Genomic DNA, 18,838 nt, shown 5'->3' on the forward strand with positions numbered 1-18,838 from the left:
GGGTTGTTTGGGGATTCCCATATGATCCCTTTGACCAACAACTCGATTAGATATAACCCATTGCTGGTATGAGAAGCTTCATTTGGTGACAAGAGATGGCCATTTGGGGCTTTGTCTACCACATTATTTGGTTACTTATGTACTTACTTAATTTATTTTTGGTTTTTCTGAGACAGGGTCTCTCTGTGTAGCCCAGGCTGTCCTGGATTCACTTTGTAGACCAGGCTGGTGGCCTTGAACTCTCAGAGATCTGTCTGCCTCTGCCTCCCAAGTGCTGGGATCAAATGTGTGTACCACCATGCTCAGCTTGGTGATTTTATTTATATTGCCTTTATATATGTATATATTTTGGGAAGCTTTTACTTAGATTTAAAATGGCCCTTAATTTTAACTGTCTCTTTCTCGGTTCCTTCCCTCATTCCCTTCTCCCCTCCCCACTTTATCTTCCCATTTTGGCTCTCCCTATCAACTCATAACTATAATCTATTTGCCTTAAAAACAGGCCCAGAATCCTGGCATTAGACACAGTGGGCAAACCCACTGATCACAGAGCTTTCTTTATAACAAAGTGTTGCTATCTCAGGAACTTTGTTAAATACTGCGGTGAAAGTGAGAACAGTTGCATGGCGACCCTTCTGCACTGCCACAAAGTTGAAAACCCATCCTAAGATGGGTGAGGGCCTTCAAATGTAGAAGGGATCGGCCTCTCTGAGGCTCCTAAGAGGAGCCACCCATGTTTAGGACCATTGCTACCTGAATGCCTGTTCCTAGCCTTGGAAAGTGGGGTGCTCTGTCCCCTCTGATGTCCTGGGCTTGATGTTTTTATATTTTTTGAGATGTGGTGATGGAGGATATCCTTTCCCCTTTTGAGATAAAGTCTCACTGTCTAGCTTAGGGTTGCCGGGAATTCACTGTGATCTCCAGGCTGGCTCTGGACTCCTAGCGATCTTACCGCCCCAGGCTGCTTAGAGCTGGTGTTGCAGCATCTGCCTGAGGCTGCCCTTTAAAGCACGAGGGCCCTCAAGCTTCGCTATCAGTCGTTCGTGATGAAGCAGTGATGGTGCCAAGTGGGAAACTCAGAGGAAAAGCCCTGTTGCCTGGAAGCCCAGCACCCTTGGGAGGGAAGCCTGCTCCTATGACCTCTCGGGGAGGCTCCAGGGCCTTGATGACTCACCTTGCCTTCTACGCTGCACCTGCTGAACCCACATTCTGCTCTCTCTCTGACCAATGAGCACCTTGTCTTGCTCCTGGCAGTGTCTCTGGTCTCTTGCTCCTGTTTATAGCCATGGCTCCTGCCTGAGGTTTTCTTGAGCTCTCTCTCTCTTTTTTTTTTTTTTTTTGTTTGTTTTTGGTTTTGTTTTTGCTTTTTTTTTTTTTTTTTTTTTTTTTGCCGCTGTTTGAATGTTCATTCTACCTGAAGATTCCTGCCATTCTCTCCCTCCCCACCCCCCCGACAAAATTTGAAGGAATCAGATGGAAGCTCTGCTTCTCCTCTCAACTGCCACCCTCCATCGGTGTCCCCATTAGAGACTGAGCCTTCAGACTAAGACTCCACCCACCGAACCTACTAATGTTTTCAAAGTGCTTTTTACTTGTGTGATATGGGAATGTCATCTTGTGCTATCTGTTTAACACAAATGAACTTAGTCATCCAGGCAACCAAGAGATGGGTGTGGGAAATCCATATAGAAATTGAGACTGGTGGGCTCAAGGAAGGAACTCAGGGCAGATGTAAGGAGGCGCTAGAATCTGGCTTTACTGTTTGATCACTTAGACATGGGCTTTTCCTGCCTTGGATTCCCAGTGGTTTTATTTTATTTTTCTATCTTAATCTCCCATTCTATCTAAGGCACTTGTAGCCTTAAAAAGTGTGGAGGTTGTAGTTGTTCTCAACAAGAAGGGAAAGAGCTCTTCTTTGGAGCCACTGAACTGAAATAGCCAGGACTGGACCCAAAGGATAAAATGTGCAGTCGTCTTAGGTGGGTAAGAAGTCAGTTGGACTGCAGAGTGGGATAGAAAGTCGAAAGTCAGTGCCCCTCCTACTGTGTCTGGGAAGCTTTTGCAGCAAGCACATGGGAAGCAGGCATGCGGATGATACAGGTAATGCCAGGGGCATTGACCAGAACAGCTGGATGGGGCTAAGAAAGATGGGAAGAGTTGGCAGTTGGAGATGAACCAGTGGGGAAAGTCTGGGGCCAGGGGTCAGGGTGTGGGTCTTAGCTGATGGTACTGGGTTCTGCCTGGCATGGAGAGTATGGACTGAGCTGCTGAGGCCTAGGAAGCCCTTGCCTGTCAGCACCAGATGCTGGGAAGGTGGGGACAGTGTGTAGAGAGTGCTTGGAGCCTTTTGGTATTTGGTATTTGGAGCTGGATAGGCAGGAAAAGTTGGGGATGCCATTTCAATTTAGATGGAGGATGAATTAGTAGCGTGCTGTTTATAAAGATATAAATTTCACTGAGCAAGGAATCTGGGAGGACTTTGTAGCTTCTAGTGTGTTCTTCAGTTTCTTCCTTCAGTATTTAGTAGGTTTTGTTTTAGAGTACCCCCACTTTCTTGCCTCTATGTTAGGTTTTTATCTAATTAACTTCTGATATATGAAGCTATAGTGAATGAGATCATTTTTCTGGTCTCTCTCTCTCTAGGTTCATTATTGGTCTATAAAAAGCTATTGATCTGATTTGTACACTTGACCTGCCTTGGCCATAGAGTCTGATTATTAAAGAGTGTTGTAGAATCTGCTCATGGGGTTTTACTGAGGATTTTTGCATCTATAGTAATCAAAGGCCTGGGCCTACAGTTTTGTGTTTTAGTTGTTTCCTCGCCTGGTTTAGGTAGGAAGGCAACACAGGCTTCATAGAAGGAGTTTGGAGGCATTTCTTCACTTTCTGTTTTATAGAATAGCTTGAAGTGTATATAACTTGCATACACAGTTTGAAGTATTCACACAACCTAGTGCCAAAGCCCCACCCTCACTCACCTAGACTGCAGTGATATCTTGCTGGTAAGTTCTCCCAACTGTTGACAACATAAAGCATGGATGTGAAGTATGTCAGTTCTTTGCAGGTCTGATGAGATCTAGCAAGGGACAGTCAGGAGATGCTTGTTATCAGAAGACTTTGTTGCTGCATTGGCATCGGTGCTTGTTACAGATCTTATTAGGCTTTAAGAAATATCCTCCTGGGGATAAGTATCTGCTGAGTGCTCAGCTTTAAATGGGACATCTGTAGCATAGTCCCCTGCCAAGGCTCAACAACTACAGTGGAAGAGGGGGTGAAAAGAGTGTAAAAGCCAGAGGTTGGGAGGACTGGGGTGAAGCAGGGTCTTCTGGCTATGATAGGATCACTGCACTCATATACTCCCAATAGCAATGGGAGGAAGAGTGACAGCAGGGACAGCAAGATGTCACTGCAGTCTAGTTGAATGGGGGTGGGGGTTGGAACTAGGTTGTGTAAAGGGTAAAAAAAAAAAAAAAAAAACCACTGGGTTGGCAGATGTTTCAGGAGTAAAATTTATAGGATTGGTGTCAGATAGGATATGGGGTATGAGGACAGATGGATTTCCAGAGATTTCTAGATTTCTGTCTGTGTACTGCGTGTACAGGACATCCTGGGCATGGATGGGGTAGATAACTCTGCAAAAGAATCTTGCTGGGAGATGAACAGTCTGGTTTGAGGCATGTTGACCTTTGAATGGCTCTCAGCCATTCCTGTGTAGGTGCCATGCAGGTAGGGCACTGTGTGCCTGGAGGATAGAACTTTGGAAGTCAGAGATCGATGGTAATGACATTTTCAGGACTGGATGCGAGTATCCAGGGAGAAGTTAAGTGTGATAAGGCACCCGGCCTTACCCTTGGCTACATGTAGCTAGCCGATGCAGAGATGAGTAAGCTGTGCCTCTACCCTCATGGCGCCTATAAGCACCAGTGCCCGGGGATCTGTCTGATGTTTAAGGTAACATGTGCTAAGAGCCAAGAGAGTGAAGAGAAAGATTATTTCCAAATGAATGCACCAGCCCGCTTCACAGGCTTGTGTGATGGTCTTGAACTCTTGTTCACCCATCTTCACCTCCACACTTCTTAGGGGGTCTCCGGAAGTGTGGTGACTTTCTTTCCTGAGGGCCAGGTTTGACTCATGCCTCCACAGCCCTCACATGTGGCACAAACCAGGTCTGTGTCCTCCAGATCTGTGCTATTATGCCCTGGTATGCCCTTCTAGAAATTGAGCCATCTACTTCATCCTAACCAACAGGGCCTGGGAAAGCATAGCAAAAGCAGAGCCTCTAGGTAGCTGTGATGCATTTGGCCAAGAGGATGCAAGGGGTGCAGCCGAGATGGCTGGTGGGTGCTCTGGAGGCCCTGGGGGCTTCTTAGGAGATAATATACAGTAGTTTGGCTGAAAACTTTGGATTTCCCCTCAGCTGTGAATTGTGTGTACTGGAAGAAAGCTTCCAGGGACAGGTGGTCCTCGGTGAAAGTCATCTTTATCATCTCAGAGTTGTGCATCTGGACTGCCATGGGGCTTTCAAACCTGATGCTTTAAGACTTTCTCTGAGATACAATCTTTCTGGTCCAAGTTCTGTCCTGGCCCAGCTAAGGCACAGGTGTGCAGAAAGGCATAAAGGAAGGAAAATGGGTCAGGATGGCGCCTACTCCTTAGTGTTCTGAGCTGGGAGACCACTGTTGAACAACCAGGATGCATGTTCTGTCTCTGAGGAGGATCTTCATGACTTTCCCTGACTTTCAGAAGTTACTCACCCTTTGAGAGCCATTTCCATGTCTGAGTTCTGACTTATTAGGCTTTTGTCTCCCACAGTTGAGACTAGAGCCTACACACACAAGGATGTGTCATGCATGTTTGCCTTGTATTAATTACTTTTCTCGTTGCTATGACAAAGTGCCAGAGGAGAAGCATTTTAAGGAAGGAAAGGTTCATTCTGGCTTATGGTTTGAAGGGCTGCCTTGAGTCAGGCATGGTAGCAGGAATGGCAGACTTGCTGGTCACACTGCATCCATAGGCAGGAAGCCGGGAACAAACAGGAAGTGACGCTGGGCTACCAAACCTCAGGGCTTGCTTCTAGTGACTCCCTCCCTCTAGCAAGGTGCCCCCTCCAAAAGATCCCCCAAGACCTTCCTAAATAGGACCACTAGCTTCAGACCAAGTGTTTAAACATCCAAGCCCGAGGGGGACATTTCACATGCAAACCACCCTGCTGGACACAGTCCAGTTCCCCTGTACACAGCAACATTGCAGAGGCCATGCTTCTGAAACTCAATGACTGCCTGGTCTAGACACCTCAGAACAATCCAGAAGGTAGCTGGAAGCCTGAGGATTGACAACTAATCTGGTGGTGATTAAAGTTTTCTTTGTTACCAACTGGGGGAATATGCTGTTACCCCTAGATTATAACCTCAGTCTTGAATGTGTTTCAAGAAATCTGGCAGACCTGCCATTCATTTATTCATCTACTGGGCAGGACCAGTCTGAATGTACAGGGTGTTGTTTCTGCTCGCGTGGTGCTTAAAATGAAAACAGGAACAATAGTTATAATCATCACCTTTTATTGTGAGCTCAGAGGCTAGTCACTATTTGGGGTGTTTTGCATACAATCTTCCGTTCCCTTTTCCATGTCTGTCCTTCAACTTTGAGACTCTCCTCGTTTCATAGCTGAAGAAAGAAGCCTAGAGTGGCCCCAGTGGTAACAAATGATGGAGCTGAGGTTTGAGCACAGGCACACTGGCTGAAGTTTCCCAGAGCTGAGACTAGAGCACAGAGTATGTCTGACCGGCTGTGAGACTTCAGTGACTCAGGGTCTCTGCCTGGAGAGGGACAGAAAAGAACTTGACCTGAATAGGGGTGTATGAGAACCTATCAAGTGCCCTGGGAGATGTTCCCTGCTCGGATGGTACTGCTGCCCTCAGTTGGTCCACTGTTGATCTGTCCTTGCTTCCTTCTTGCAGGTGTAGGGCTATCCTGGGTGCCTACTGGCCTTGATGTCCTGGGAGAGACCCTAAAATCCTATCTCTCTGGGAAATGCCCCACCCATCCTGGCCATCTGATGCTGCCAGCCCTCTCTTCTTGTCCCAGACTACAGACTCCCTGGCCAGCTCTCATGGCCCTAAGGATAAAGTCAGGACAGAGCAACAGTAGCTTGCTGGTGGAAAGGCTTTGTCAAACAGGCACCATGTCCTGGCTTTGGACCCCTTCATGACATGTTGAGTACATGCATGTGTGCATCACAGTACAGCTGTGTGTGATGTGTGTGTGTGTGTTTGGTAGGGGAGTTACCACTTACTTTCACCGCCCCTGCCCCCCCCCCCCCCATCGGCCAACATGAATGTGGCTGAATAAGGTTGTAATGAAACAAACAAACCTGCAGGTCATTTCCGTGGAGCCACAGGGTCATTTCCTCACTGCCCTAGACTCTGTCTCGAGATTCCTATCACCCGAACTTGCGTTGCCTCTCTTGTCTTCTTTCTCACAGACATCCCTCTGCTCCCTGGATCTCCGCGTCGGCTGAGTTCTCGGACATTGGCCAGAGGAAGCCAGGGCCCCAAGCACGAGCAGCAATACCTCAAAGTGCCAGGTCCCCGGGCCCCAGGTCAGAGGGACAGTTCTAGCCAGGTCTCCAGGAGAGAGTGTTCCCGGGACAGTTCTGTGAGTACAGATGGACATCCCAGGGGAGCCTCCCACCTGGCCATCCTGTAGTTTGCGGCTTGTGTGTGCTTATGTGAAAAGTCCTGAGTTTTTGGTAGGACACTTTTTTTTTATCTTCCCTTTCTTCAAGCCAGGCACATTTTCCAGAGACCCTGCCCAGTCTCTTCAGTGAAGGGTCTAGAAATGTGAGAAGGCGAGAGGCAGGTGGTGCCTACCTGTTGGGCGGCAGACTCCCAGGCTCAGTTCCCACAGGTCTGAGAAACCTGTCTCCTCAGCTGTGGTGGCGGTGAGCCTCTCTCCTGTGCCCGGCATTTCATCTGGTTGCCCCGGTGACCTCTCAGGTGGCTGCTGAGGCAGCTGGGTATCAAACCAGTAATAAACAAGGAAACACCCAGAGGGAGGGAGGCAGGTCCCTGCCCTGCTCCGCCTTGCTCCCTTTCCTCTCTCTTCTTTCTACCTCTCCAGTCCAGAGTGGTTTCTGTCACTGGCGAGGACCTTGCTAGTGGCTGGAGAGGAGGAAGAGGAGGAGGAGGAGGAGGAGGAGGGGGAGGATATGGATTTGTGAGGGGCCGAGTGTCCAGTGACTTCCCGTGGGTGGGAGAGGAGTCTAAAAATTGGCTTTTGTTGTGATGGATCCAGAACACCTGCCAGTAAGTATTCTGTGCGTGATTATGGAGGGTGTTTGCAGGCTCACGTGCAGCTCTGCAAGGAACGGCACATGTGTGGGAGTGCCATGGTGCATGTGGAGGCTTGTGTCTTTGTGTGCCCGTGCACACAGATGCCTTCACATGTGTCCAGAAGCGCTGAATCAGGGGGGCATGAGCGGAGGGGACTGTTTGCAGGTGCAGTGAGAGTATTGATGAGCAGAGTGGGTGTGGGCTTCAGGGTTTGGGGAAGCCCAGCAATGGTGTGTGCTACTGTGCATGCAGAGTCTCAGTCTCTCTCTCTCTCTCTCTCTCTCTCTCTCTCTCTCTCTCTCTCTCTCTCCCTCCCTGTCTCTCTCTGTCTCTCTGTGTATCTCTTTCTCTTTGTCTCTCTCTCTCTCTCTCTCTCTCTCTCTCTCTCTCTCTCTGCATGCACATTGGATAGCAGAGCTCTCTCTCTCTCTCTCTCTCTCTCTCTCTCTCTCTCTCCTCTCCTCTCTCTCTCTCTCTCTCTCTCTCTCTCTCTCTCTCTCTCTCTCTCTCTCTCTGTGTGTGTGTAGATATTGATGGCCAGACAGCACACGTGGGTGAAGGGCAACCCGTGACAGGTGGGCTTAGGCTGCTGATCTTTTCATTGGATAGGTGGGGCCTATCTGAGAAACTTGCTTCCTAGTGTGTTCCAGAACATCAGGACACCCTTTTTCTGTCTCTTACCCACCTTACTCCTCTGTCCTCACCTGTGTTACTTTCTCTGGCCAGGTCATCAATAACTACCTGGATGCCAATGAACCTGCATCCTCAGAAGCTCGTCTGAGCCGCATGCACTTCCATGACAACCAGAGGAAAGTCGATTATGTGCTTGCGTACCACTACCGGAAACGAGGAGCACACCTGGGTCATGGCTCCCCTGGACACTCGCTGGCTGTTGTCTCCAATGGGGAGACGGGCAAGGAGCGCCATGGTGGGGGCCCTGGCGATATTGAACTTGGGCCACTGGACGCTCTGGAAGAGGAAAGGAGGGAGCAGCGAGATGAATTTGAACACAACCTGATGGCAGCTGGGCTGGAGCTGGAGAAAGACTTGGAGGTGAGGTTGGCCAGGTCCCGGGGTGGGAGGGGCCCTGGTGGTCAGTGGTACTTGATAGAAGCTTTGGCTTTGTTCTGGCAGACATCTTAGTTTCCTTTCTTTGGTGTAAAGCAGATGCTTTGGCCCAAGTCTCTGCAGGAGAGACTTGGTAATGTGATAACTTTGGCCAGGTGGTTCCACGTTGCTGTGGGGTGGTGGTGGTTTGCTGAACCCACTCCTGATCATGCACACACACAGAGCACCTAACAGTCTGGTTAGGGACTGAAGGCAAGCCATGGCCCCCTGAAGGTCTGTGGCTTTCTCCAGAGTGGCATCCTTGCACAAAGACGTGGTTTTCCCGTTGAATCTAAATTCTTTTGTGAGGGCATAGGGATCCCCTTCAGGAAGGGCTGCTTATTCAGAGCACCCTGAGGGATCTGTAATGAGACACTTTAGGGAACTGAATGGGGTAGCACTGAATATTATTTTATAAATCTGTATGGTGTGTATGAGTGTGTTTGTGTTATGTATGTGTATACACATCTATATATCACCCTTGGTAAGTAGACTTCGACAATCTATGGAAATCTATCCACCTACCCACCCACCCATCTACCCACCCATGCACCCACCCCACCCCACCCATCCATGTACCCATCCACCACCCACCCATGCACTTGCCTATCCATAGCACTTTGATCTTCTAAAAAAATATCCTGGCTTTACTACTTCTTCCAAATCTGTCTGTCTCTCATCTTTGCTCCTCCTCCAAAATGCTGTTCCAGGCCAGCCAACAGCCTAAGATTAGTTGTGAGTTGGTCAGCCTGGCCTCAGGGTGTTGACTTTGCTAGAGTCCTCTCTTCTAGGAACTCTTGGTCAGACTCCTGCATGCCCTTGCCTTCACTTCAGGGCTCTGCTCTTACCTCCTTCCATGGCTGTCCCCACTAAAATCCCACCAGGCTTTTCACCTCCGTCCCTGGCCCCTGCACCCATGTAGCTTAGCACTGCTGCCTACAGCAATGTGGTAAGTTTGTCTCTTACGTGTGCCCAGCATGACCCATGAAGGTAGAGACTTTGTTTCATTTCCTGCGGCCTTCCCAGAACCTGGGATAGACTCTGTCCCACAATAGATGTCTAAAGGTGTCAGTTGTGTAAACGATTGGCCTCCTAGAGGAAACTCAGGATCCTTATTTGAAAAGCAACAACCTCTTTGCTGGGCTGTGATGTTTCCCCACGGTTACATGGGGGGAAATGAAAGCAGCTAGCGCAATACCTGGTGTACACGAGGTACTCAATAAGTGCTTATTAAGACTTCTTAACTCTTTTATTTTCACACAATAGTTTTGATCATGTTTTTCCCACTCCCCCCATGTTCTTTTTACCGCCTTACTCACCTAACTTTACATGGTACACCCTCAAAACACAACTGTCCACAACAATCAAATAAAAATCAAAACAAATGAAGGCCAGTAAGATTTTTTAAAAATGCCATAACAAACAAAAATGAAACAACCCCCCTTAAAAAAAACCATAGAGTTTTGTGTGTGTGTGTGTGTGTGTGTGTGTGTGTGTGTGTGTGTGTGTGTGTATGTGTGTGTGTGTGTGTGTGTGTGTATGTGCGCATGCGCATGCGTACCCGTGTGTACTGGCCGCCTACTCCTGGGCATGAGGAGTAGGTGGAGTATGGTTGCTATACCTAGTGACACTCCAGTGGAGAAGACTGAGTTCTCTTTTAGCAGCAGGTAGCAGTTGCAAATAGCTTCTTGGTGAGGGACCCTGGGACCACTTTCCCCTCTCAGTGCTGGGACTCCATCGACCCCATCTGGCTTGAACCTGTGTAGGTTCTGTGCGTGCTGCCAGGCTCTGTGAGTTCATATGTGTGTCAGCCCTCTCATGTCTGGAAGTCACGGTTTCCTTGGAGTCATCCATCACATCTTAGAAGCTTTCCTTTGCCTCTTCCAAATACATCCCTGGGCCTTGAGGGGAGGGGTTTGATGACGACATCGCATTTAGGGCTAAGCTATTTTAAAACGTGACATGCCGAAAGTTGAGATGGTATTCTCATGTAAAATCTAATGTGTAAGATTAACATTAATGCTGCCTTCATACTGGGAGCGGTTCTCAGAGGCTATCCATCTCTTCTCTGTCCTCAGGTGGGGTGCATGCACCTTGGGATACTAACTTACAAGGCTCATCCAGACCCTTTTGGCAGGAGTCCTTCTTCTAGGCCACCTCCCCACCATCAGGGGGCACTGTAACCTGCTGACGCCCTTTGGGCCCCTTTACTGTGGGCTACTGAGTTTTGCTCTTTGAAACCAAAGCTCATTTGGTCCTCCCACTAGGAGTCAGCTGAGCAGATGTCTCCCAGATCTTGGCCATCCCAGGAGCTCTGGGCTCTTGCTGTCCACACAGTAGTATCCGGCTGTCAGGGAGTGCAGGGCTTGGTTGGGAAACAGTACAGCCTGTGCTAAGGAGCGAGGGGCACCAAGAAGGCTGAGTGGGTATGTTTGCCTCTCATGAGTTTTGGGCTAACTCAGACCCTTAAAGTCAGAGTGTCCTTGAATGTAAGCATGAACAGTACACCCTTCCCAGGGTTGAGAAAGAGATGGAAGGAGACAAACAAACGAGTAACCCGAGCTGCATGCCGCCACTGCTGTTACTATTTAGAGCTTCTATGTATAACAAAATATAGGTGCTTTATTAAAATAGAATTTCAGATGAACAATGAGCAACTTGGTAGGTTTTTTTTTTTTTTTTTTTTAATATAGCTCAGATGTGGTATATAGGGATAGCACATGGTATCAGGGATAATGTATTTGATATTGATCTGAAGTCCAACTGTGGCTTGCCTGGCCACTTATCATGGCCATCAGTGTATCTGCCCATCCTTGGTGCCCTCGACCCAGTGCTCATCACCTAGGCTGAGAAGTGAGAGGGTCCAGAGACAGCTGAGAGTGACTGATGTGAGATGAGGATGGGGATCTTGCCCTATAAAGTTGTCTTTACTATACAGCCACCACAATCTCTCCCTCACAGCCCCACTCCTGGCTTGTAAGGCCCAATTAATTCTTCTCCTTTCTCGCGGCTCAGCCTCCCTGAACCCTTTCTGCCATCCTACTCATGGCACTATCATGAGTCCTTCTCTCTGACAGGTACTCCTGAGTTGTGTTGGGGTTGCACGTGGGAAAAGCTCACTGCCCTCCGCACCCATGGCACACCATTATCATTACCAACATTGACAAACACTCCCCCAGGCCCTCACCGCCTACTCTCTCCATAGGCAGGCGTTCTGGTACATCACGATTCTGGGAAATGCTGTATGCAATTTTGTATTTTTTTTATGTTTAAAATAGACTATTATTTAGAACCGTTTCATAGTTAGAGGAAAATTGGAAGCAGTTAACAGAGCTCTTACAGTCCTACCCTGTGCCTGGCTTCCCCTGCTATTACCATCTTATTAATGTGGAACTCTTATTACACTTAATGAACCAACATTGACATGTTATTATTCACTAAAATCCATGTTCTATTCAGATTTGTTTCTAACTGCTGTCCTTTATTCTAGACTCCCCTCCTGGGCTATAGCATTGTATTTCATCATGTCACCTCTTTAGGTTCTTTCTGATGGTGGCAATTTTTAGGGACCGTGTGCATTTTTAATTCACACATTTTTCTTTTCAGTGCTGGAGTCTTTGGGCCCTTTGTTCTGCATGTATGTGTGTGTGTGTGTGTGTGTGTGTGTGTGTGTGTGTGTGTGTGTGTGTGTGTATCTCATCCACTATTTATAAAGGGTCCTTGCAGCTACCACAGTGGACATTATCATTCCCCTCACAGCAAAGGACACTTAGGTTGTCTCCCACTGTGGGCTACTCCAACAAGACCAAGGGTGAGTTGTCAACTCCCTCAGGGTCAGCATTTCGTAGTCTTCTTGGCCTTGCTTCCTCCCTCTCTCCACATCTTGGTGCTAAATATTGGTAGGAAAGTTGTCATGGAGCCTGTGGGCTTTGGGACAGCTCCATACCAAGTGCTCAGCCTCAGCCTTTGAGCAGGGGTCTGGAATGGGTGCTTTGCAGGGAGGGGCCTTGCTGGAAAGCAGCCGGTGGCAGTTTACAGGTTCGGCACTCCCACCTGCTCAATTGTTCTTTCTCTCTTATGGGCTGGGTTGTCTTAAAAGAGTTTGCTTGGACTTTAAGGGCAGCGAAAAGAAACGAGTTAATATCAGACCCATTAAATTTATTCACTTGGAAAAGAGCCTTGTGCCACTAGGTTCTGAATATGGCAAAATTCACTTCTGGCCCTTTTCTTGGATGGTTCTCCTCCTCCTCCTCCTCCTCGTCCTCCTCGTCCTCTTCTGTTTTGTTTTGAGTGTGACTTTTATTGTATTGACTATCCATGTGCATCCTTTGAAGGCAATTGAGAATGCTATCATAGGTTCCAGAATTGGCCTATGTGTTCTCTTCTGCTCGGCCAGCTGATGATAATTTAAGTTAGAGCCATCCCCAGGGATGCTTGTGGCTCACAGAGGTCCTTGTATCCTTGTTGCCAATTCATGTAACCGAGGGCCCCTTCTTCAGATATGGACGGGTCTTCAAAGTGGGAGACCAAATTACAGCAGTCTAGAAGTGTGATCAGCCCAAACTAACAATCCTCTACTTCCCGTGGGGCTGTGGAGTAAGTGGAAGTGCCTTTCAAACCTTCCGCATTGGATTCAAGAGCCAGCAGGGAAAAAAAAAAAAAAAAAAAAAAAAAAAGAGACCAAGCTGCATGGTGTCATCAGGGACATTTGGGGAGGGGACTTCCAGAGCCATGTGCGGTGTGCAGTGTAGGCAGAGGCTGGGAGTGTTCCAACGCTTTGAGGCAAGACCTCGTTGCATCATTCAGGGCCTGTGCAGGTATGTCTTTGAAACAGAAGTGGAGGAACTGGGCTCCATACGGAGGCCAGGTACCCCTGGATTAAAGAGGGTTAGCTCTCCTGAGGTTAGGGCACCAGAGAACTGATAGCTGATATTGACACTATTGAGTATGTTCCACCATCATCTGGCACAGGGAAGGTGGCTTAGCTAGGAAGCTTTAAAGCAGGCTTAAGAATTTCCACGTTAAAAAAAAAAAAAAAAAGAATTTCCATGTGGTTGTCCTGAGACTCTCTCCACATTCCTTAAGCTGAGCTATGGTGTGATTCTCTCATTGAGTCTGTCTTACCTTGAAAGCAGGAACTGAATCTCATTAGCCTCTGTGTCACCCAGCCCAGGACCCAGGAACTAGATGGAGGCCTCAGAAATGTCACGAGTTGAGAAGCGACATAGAGTCCAAAGACTGAGTCCACCAAGCTCCTTCTCCAGCTGTTTTTTTTTTTTAAATCTCCACAGCAGGAGGGATGAGCATAAGCAGCCTACAGTGGCCCTTAACTCTCAGTGACAAGTAGAAAGGGACTTCTTTCACAGCATGTCTCCCAAATCTCAAAATACCCAGCAATGCCACAGAAAGAATGACGAGGAGGAAAGAGACCAACAATGTGGCCCAACTCTCTCTTCAGCACAAGAGAGCTTGTGAAATGACCACTGGAGTGATGTATGGCTCTCTGACAGCCAGCATAGCTCATTGTCCAGCAGTTCTGTGGACTGTTTCTGGTAGTGCCAGGCAATGGGGTGGGCAATGTGCTGACTGGGAGGCCCCTAAAAGCCTAGCTTCCTTCAAGGGGCTGAGCTCTTGTCTCAGGTGAGAACAAGGAACCACCTTTCTCTGCAAAAAGGAGTTTAATGAGTGGAAACACACGTTAGGCTGTACCTTTAAATTAACAGCAGCAGAGGAGACTCCTGTTTGAGGCACAGGACAGTTACCTATCTCCTGACTGTGGGCCTGGGCATATGACAGTGGTGCCTGAGTGACTGCAGGCCATCAAAGGGGTAGGAAAGGAACAGATGGGTGTGTGACGTCATGACCTCTCGATAGGGTCCATTTGGAGATAGGAGTGATGGCAATAGAGTTGGGATGCCTGTAGGTTCTTGACTCTCCCTTCCTCCCTGCTCTCCTTTTTAAGGACTAACGGGTTGAAACTCTGTTCCTTTGGAAGGACTTGGGTGACTGGGAGATGCCTGATTGGATATGTGGTCCCACGAAACATACTTCTGCTCTGACTGGACACTCTAGATGAGGGTTCCTGGGTCCTGGGCTGGGTGACACAGAGGCTAATGAGATTCAGTTCCTGCTTCAAGGTAAGACAGACGCAATGAGAGAATTGCACCATAGCTCAGCTTAAGGAACGTGGAGAGAGTCTCAGGAGAGCCACGTGGAAATTCTCTCTCTTGTTTTTTTAACATGGAAATTCTTAAGCCTGCTTTAAAGCTTCCTAGCTAAGCCACCTTCCCTGTGCCAGATGATGGGGTTCAGGCGGTTGGGACTGGGTTGTGTTCCCATGCTTATCAAACCCCTCAGGAAGGGTTCACCTGCAGTATGCCAAGATGCTGGTGTGGGCTGCACGTGCTCAGACTGCAGTTACTTTTATTGCCACTCGGATAGAAGGCCTAATAAACAACTTAAAGGAGGGAAGACTAACTTGGGTCCTGATCTCAGAGGGTTCTCTTCGTGTTTACTTGGCCCCATGAACTTGGGAAGAACGTCTTGGTGGTGCGATCATGCATCGGAGAATGTTCTCGCATGGCAGACAAGAAGCAGAGAAATGGGCATGGCTGGCTTTCTCTTTCTTCTTCCCTTTGTTACATCTGGGCTCCCAGGCTGGAGTGATGGTGCAGCTCACAGTCAGGGTGTGTCTCAGCACTCAGTTAACCTCCCCTGGGAATCCCATCATAGACACCCACAGATGCACCTCACCGATCTCCTAGGTGACTCTAAATGCAGTTAACAACAGCTAAGATTAACCAGCAAAGAGAACTTAGCTGAAGTGGGTGTTGTTCACAGCAAGATGAGCCAATCTCCACTGACAGAGGGTGAATAGTTTTGGGGGTGTCCGTCTCAGTCTTACTGCCCTTTCTGTATAGAGAGGGCCTTCCTGCCACCCCTGGTCTGCTATACCTGATGATTTCTGGGGCCACCAGGCAGCAGTAGGAGTTTTCCTGTTTTGTGGATTTTGTGAATGGAATTTGGGGTTAGAATCCAGAATCTCAGGCAGCAGGAAACCAACCACACCACTGACCTGAGAGTTAGCATTTTCCGGGTGGTGGTGGTGCACGCCTTTAATCCCAGCACTCGGGAGGCTGAGGCAGGAGGATCGCTGTTGAGTTCAAGGCCAGCCTGGTCTACAAAGCAGGTCCAGGACAGCCAAGGCTACACAGAGAAACCCTGTCTCCAAAACCCAAAGTGTGTGTGTGTGTGTGTGTGTGTGTGTGTGTGTGTGTGTGTGTGTGTGAGAGAGAGAGAGAGAGAGAGAGAGAGAGAGAGAGAGAGAGAGAGAGAGAGAGAGAGAGAGCACTCACTACAACTAAAGTTACAGGCAAACCCCTATGTTATTTATGTGTCCCTCTGATCTTGTCACTAGTAGGAATGACCATACTTTGTGTCACATTTCAGTCATAGTAGAAATCTTCAGAAACATTTGCATTCATCTCTATGTAAACTTTTTGGATTGTGACATAATTTTGAGGTGTTGGCAGGTGTGTGAATGTAGAAGTAAGTATGTTATTACTTTCACAAATTTACTCAAAAAATGTGTGTGTGGGCGCACATGTTCCTGTGTGTGCAGGTTTGCAAGCCCATGTGTGTGTGTGCATACGTGTGCCTGTGGAAGCCTGCTTTGGGTGTCAGTCCTTTGTCTTTTGGGTCAGTGCCTCTCACTAGAACCTGGGGCTCATCAAGTTGGGTAGGCTGGTTAGCCAGTGAGCTCCAAGGATCCTCCTGCCTCTGCCTCTGTGTAGGAACTGCCACAGCCTGCTTTTTCATGGGTGCTGAGGATCTGAACTCAGGCCGTCTTGCTCATTTGGCAAATATTTTCCTGACCATATCCCCAGTCCCCATTTGTACTTGAAACCTTTGGTGCTACTGTCCTTTGGCTATTCAAAACATTACAAGGAGGGGATCCATGCATTTTGCTGGTATGTCTTGGGTTCCCATGTCTCAAAAAGGTTGACAAACTCTTAAATATCACCCCCCAAACCTATATACCTATCAAAAGTCTTGCCCCATGTGAAGGGAGGCCAGGTGGGGACACTTGCTGCTTCTGTCAGAGGACTGGGAGGGTTAGAAATGTCCTGGCGGGGGTGTGGGGTGGGGTGGGGTGGAGTGGTAGAGAGATGACTCAGCCATTAAAGACTAGGCTCACAACCAAAAATATAAGAAATGTCCCAGGTACTCCTGTCTTGGGGGCACGGTTTGGGGACTTGTGAATCAGTCTTTAGTGTAGCCACTGTGCTTTGGGGGCAGATGGGCAGTGATGTCATCTGATTGAGGCCAGGAAGGGAGAGAACAAAAGCCTGGCACAATGGCTCCTGGGTCCTTCTCTCTCCTACCTGCTGCTTCCTGGAGATGACACTTCATGTGGGGCAGGAGAAGGTTAGGCATAAAGCGTGGCTTCCCAAATCACAACTCTGAAAGTGTTGGTTTTTCATAGCTTGGGTTGCGTGTTGCAATAGTCCGTACTGAAATAACAATTGGCGGGCTGGGGATGTAGGGTAGTGGAGAGGGCTTGCCTAGCTTGGCCCAACCTACCATCTGGGGCCTAATACCACAGAAAAGGTTCTAGACTGAATGCTTTCCCAGGTCACTGAGCAATTGCATGAACACAGTGACTTTCTCAGTTTCAATTTGTTCTTGTGTATCTTCTGTCAAACCTTTGGGGGGCTGTCACTCTTCCTCCAGAAGAGGCAGGCAGAAAACTGAAAGAATGTGCACAGAAAATCAGAGTTGGCCATCCGTATTTCATTTCACAACTTGATCTGGGCTGGGCTTTTGTTTTTGTTGTTGCACACAATATGGATTATCTACAAAGCTACTGCTAGTTTGAATGTTGGATTTAAACATCCAGGAGTTTAAAGAGTTTTGCAAAGGGGTTTCCAAAAAAGTACTGGAGAAAGTGGTTTATCCAATGCCTCCTTCCTGTTCTACCATTTCTATATCTAAAACATCCAGCCACACACTGTGTTTGGAAGGCTGGTTCTTGTTTGGGTGTGTGGATTGGTGGCCTCTCTCCAAAGGAAACAATACGTCTGTTTGTGGGCTTGTCACCAATGAAAGCCATGGCGTACCCCATGTATTCCCAGGCTTCTTTGGTCTGTAAATGATGAGTAAAAGAGGGCACAATGGTTATGGTGAGAATAAAAGCAGGGGCAGCTGGCAGGACCTGTAATGGTTAGTGTTTTGTCAGCTCCGCACAAGCCAGGGTTATGTAGTAAGATGGACCCTCAATTGAGTAGTTGCTTCTAGAAGATCGGTCAGGAGGTTAAGTCTGTGGGGGCATTTTCTTAGATCTTTGGTTGTGAGCCTAGCCTTTACTGGTGGGCAGTGCCATCTCTGGACTGGTGATCCTGGGTTGTATGAGAAAGGCAGGTGAGCAAGCCAAGGGGATGAAGCCAGCGAGCAGTGTCCCTCTATGGCCTTGGCCTCCAGGCGCCTGTCTTGAGCTCCTGCCCCGACTTTCCTTAATGACAGACTGTGATGGGGGAAATGCAGGTCAAACGAAGCCTTTCCTGCCCAAGTTGCCTTTGGCCAACTTGGTGTCTAATCACAGACTAGAAATCAGACTCCACCTTCGGACCTCTGTCTTAACCTGTCCAGAAGCTCAGCTGAAACTAGAGTTTGTTGAATCTCCTAACAAGAGTCAGGGGACTTACCGTGTAGCTTTGGGCTCGGAGGGAGCCCTGGGTTCATTCCGATATCTACAGAATGTGAATCCAGCCTGGGGGCATTGTCGGCTTGGCTGGGGTCTCATCTGCTGCATTCTGTTGTGTATGTGGTTGTTGAACCCTGTTGGGATGGAGTTGGGGCCTTGACCAGGTGTCAATGGTGTTCTAGCTGCCATAGTGAGTGTCTGCTTAGAAACCAGTGATTTGCAGGCATTGGGCCTGAGGTCATGTTTCTGGATCTCAGAGCTCCTCCGGCCCGGGATCTTGTACCTAGCTCACCCACACCTATAGGAGGCCTGGTGTTTCTCTAGCCTCAGGCTTTTTGCATCATTTTGGGGGCAGACAACCAGGAGGGAAGGTGTGTGATGGACGTGCTGCTGTGTTCTCTTATCTGTCAGGTACAAAAACAGGAACCCCCTAAAGGTTTTGGGGTGGTAGCCCTCGACCCCTTAGAGTTTATGTGGTCCTGCTGCTGGTTCTCTGTGCACACTGCTCATGTGTGGTTACAGTGCTGTGTGCGTTGCTATATGTACCATTCCCAGGATGCATTGTGCTGGTGGGAAGATGAGTCTAGAATGACCTGGGTCTTAGCCTGTGAGCACGAGCTGCTTGTTAAGTGATTATAAAATCAGGAGCTGACTTCTGTCCCCTTCCCCAGCAGTGTGCCACCCGGGATGTAGAGAG

At 48.4% G+C, this 18,838-nt stretch overlaps 1 protein-coding gene across 1 annotated transcript in view; it reads left to right on the top strand.

Annotated features, from left to right (window-relative positions):
* Positions 1–18,838, top strand: part of LOC127197685 (anoctamin-2) — a 185,622-nt gene that overhangs the window by 11,903 nt on the left and 154,881 nt on the right. The window contains exons 2-3 of the mRNA XM_051155656.1: positions 6,482–6,654; positions 8,058–8,384. Of these exons, the coding sequence (XP_051011613.1) occupies positions 6,482–6,654; positions 8,058–8,384 (500 nt within the window). The remainder of the gene's footprint in view (positions 1–6,481; positions 6,655–8,057; positions 8,385–18,838) is intronic.

Source organism: Acomys russatus, chromosome 13 (assembly GCF_903995435.1).
Source record: "Acomys russatus chromosome 13, mAcoRus1.1, whole genome shotgun sequence".
In the NCBI taxonomy this organism is placed as follows: domain Eukaryota; kingdom Metazoa; phylum Chordata; class Mammalia; order Rodentia; family Muridae; genus Acomys; species Acomys russatus.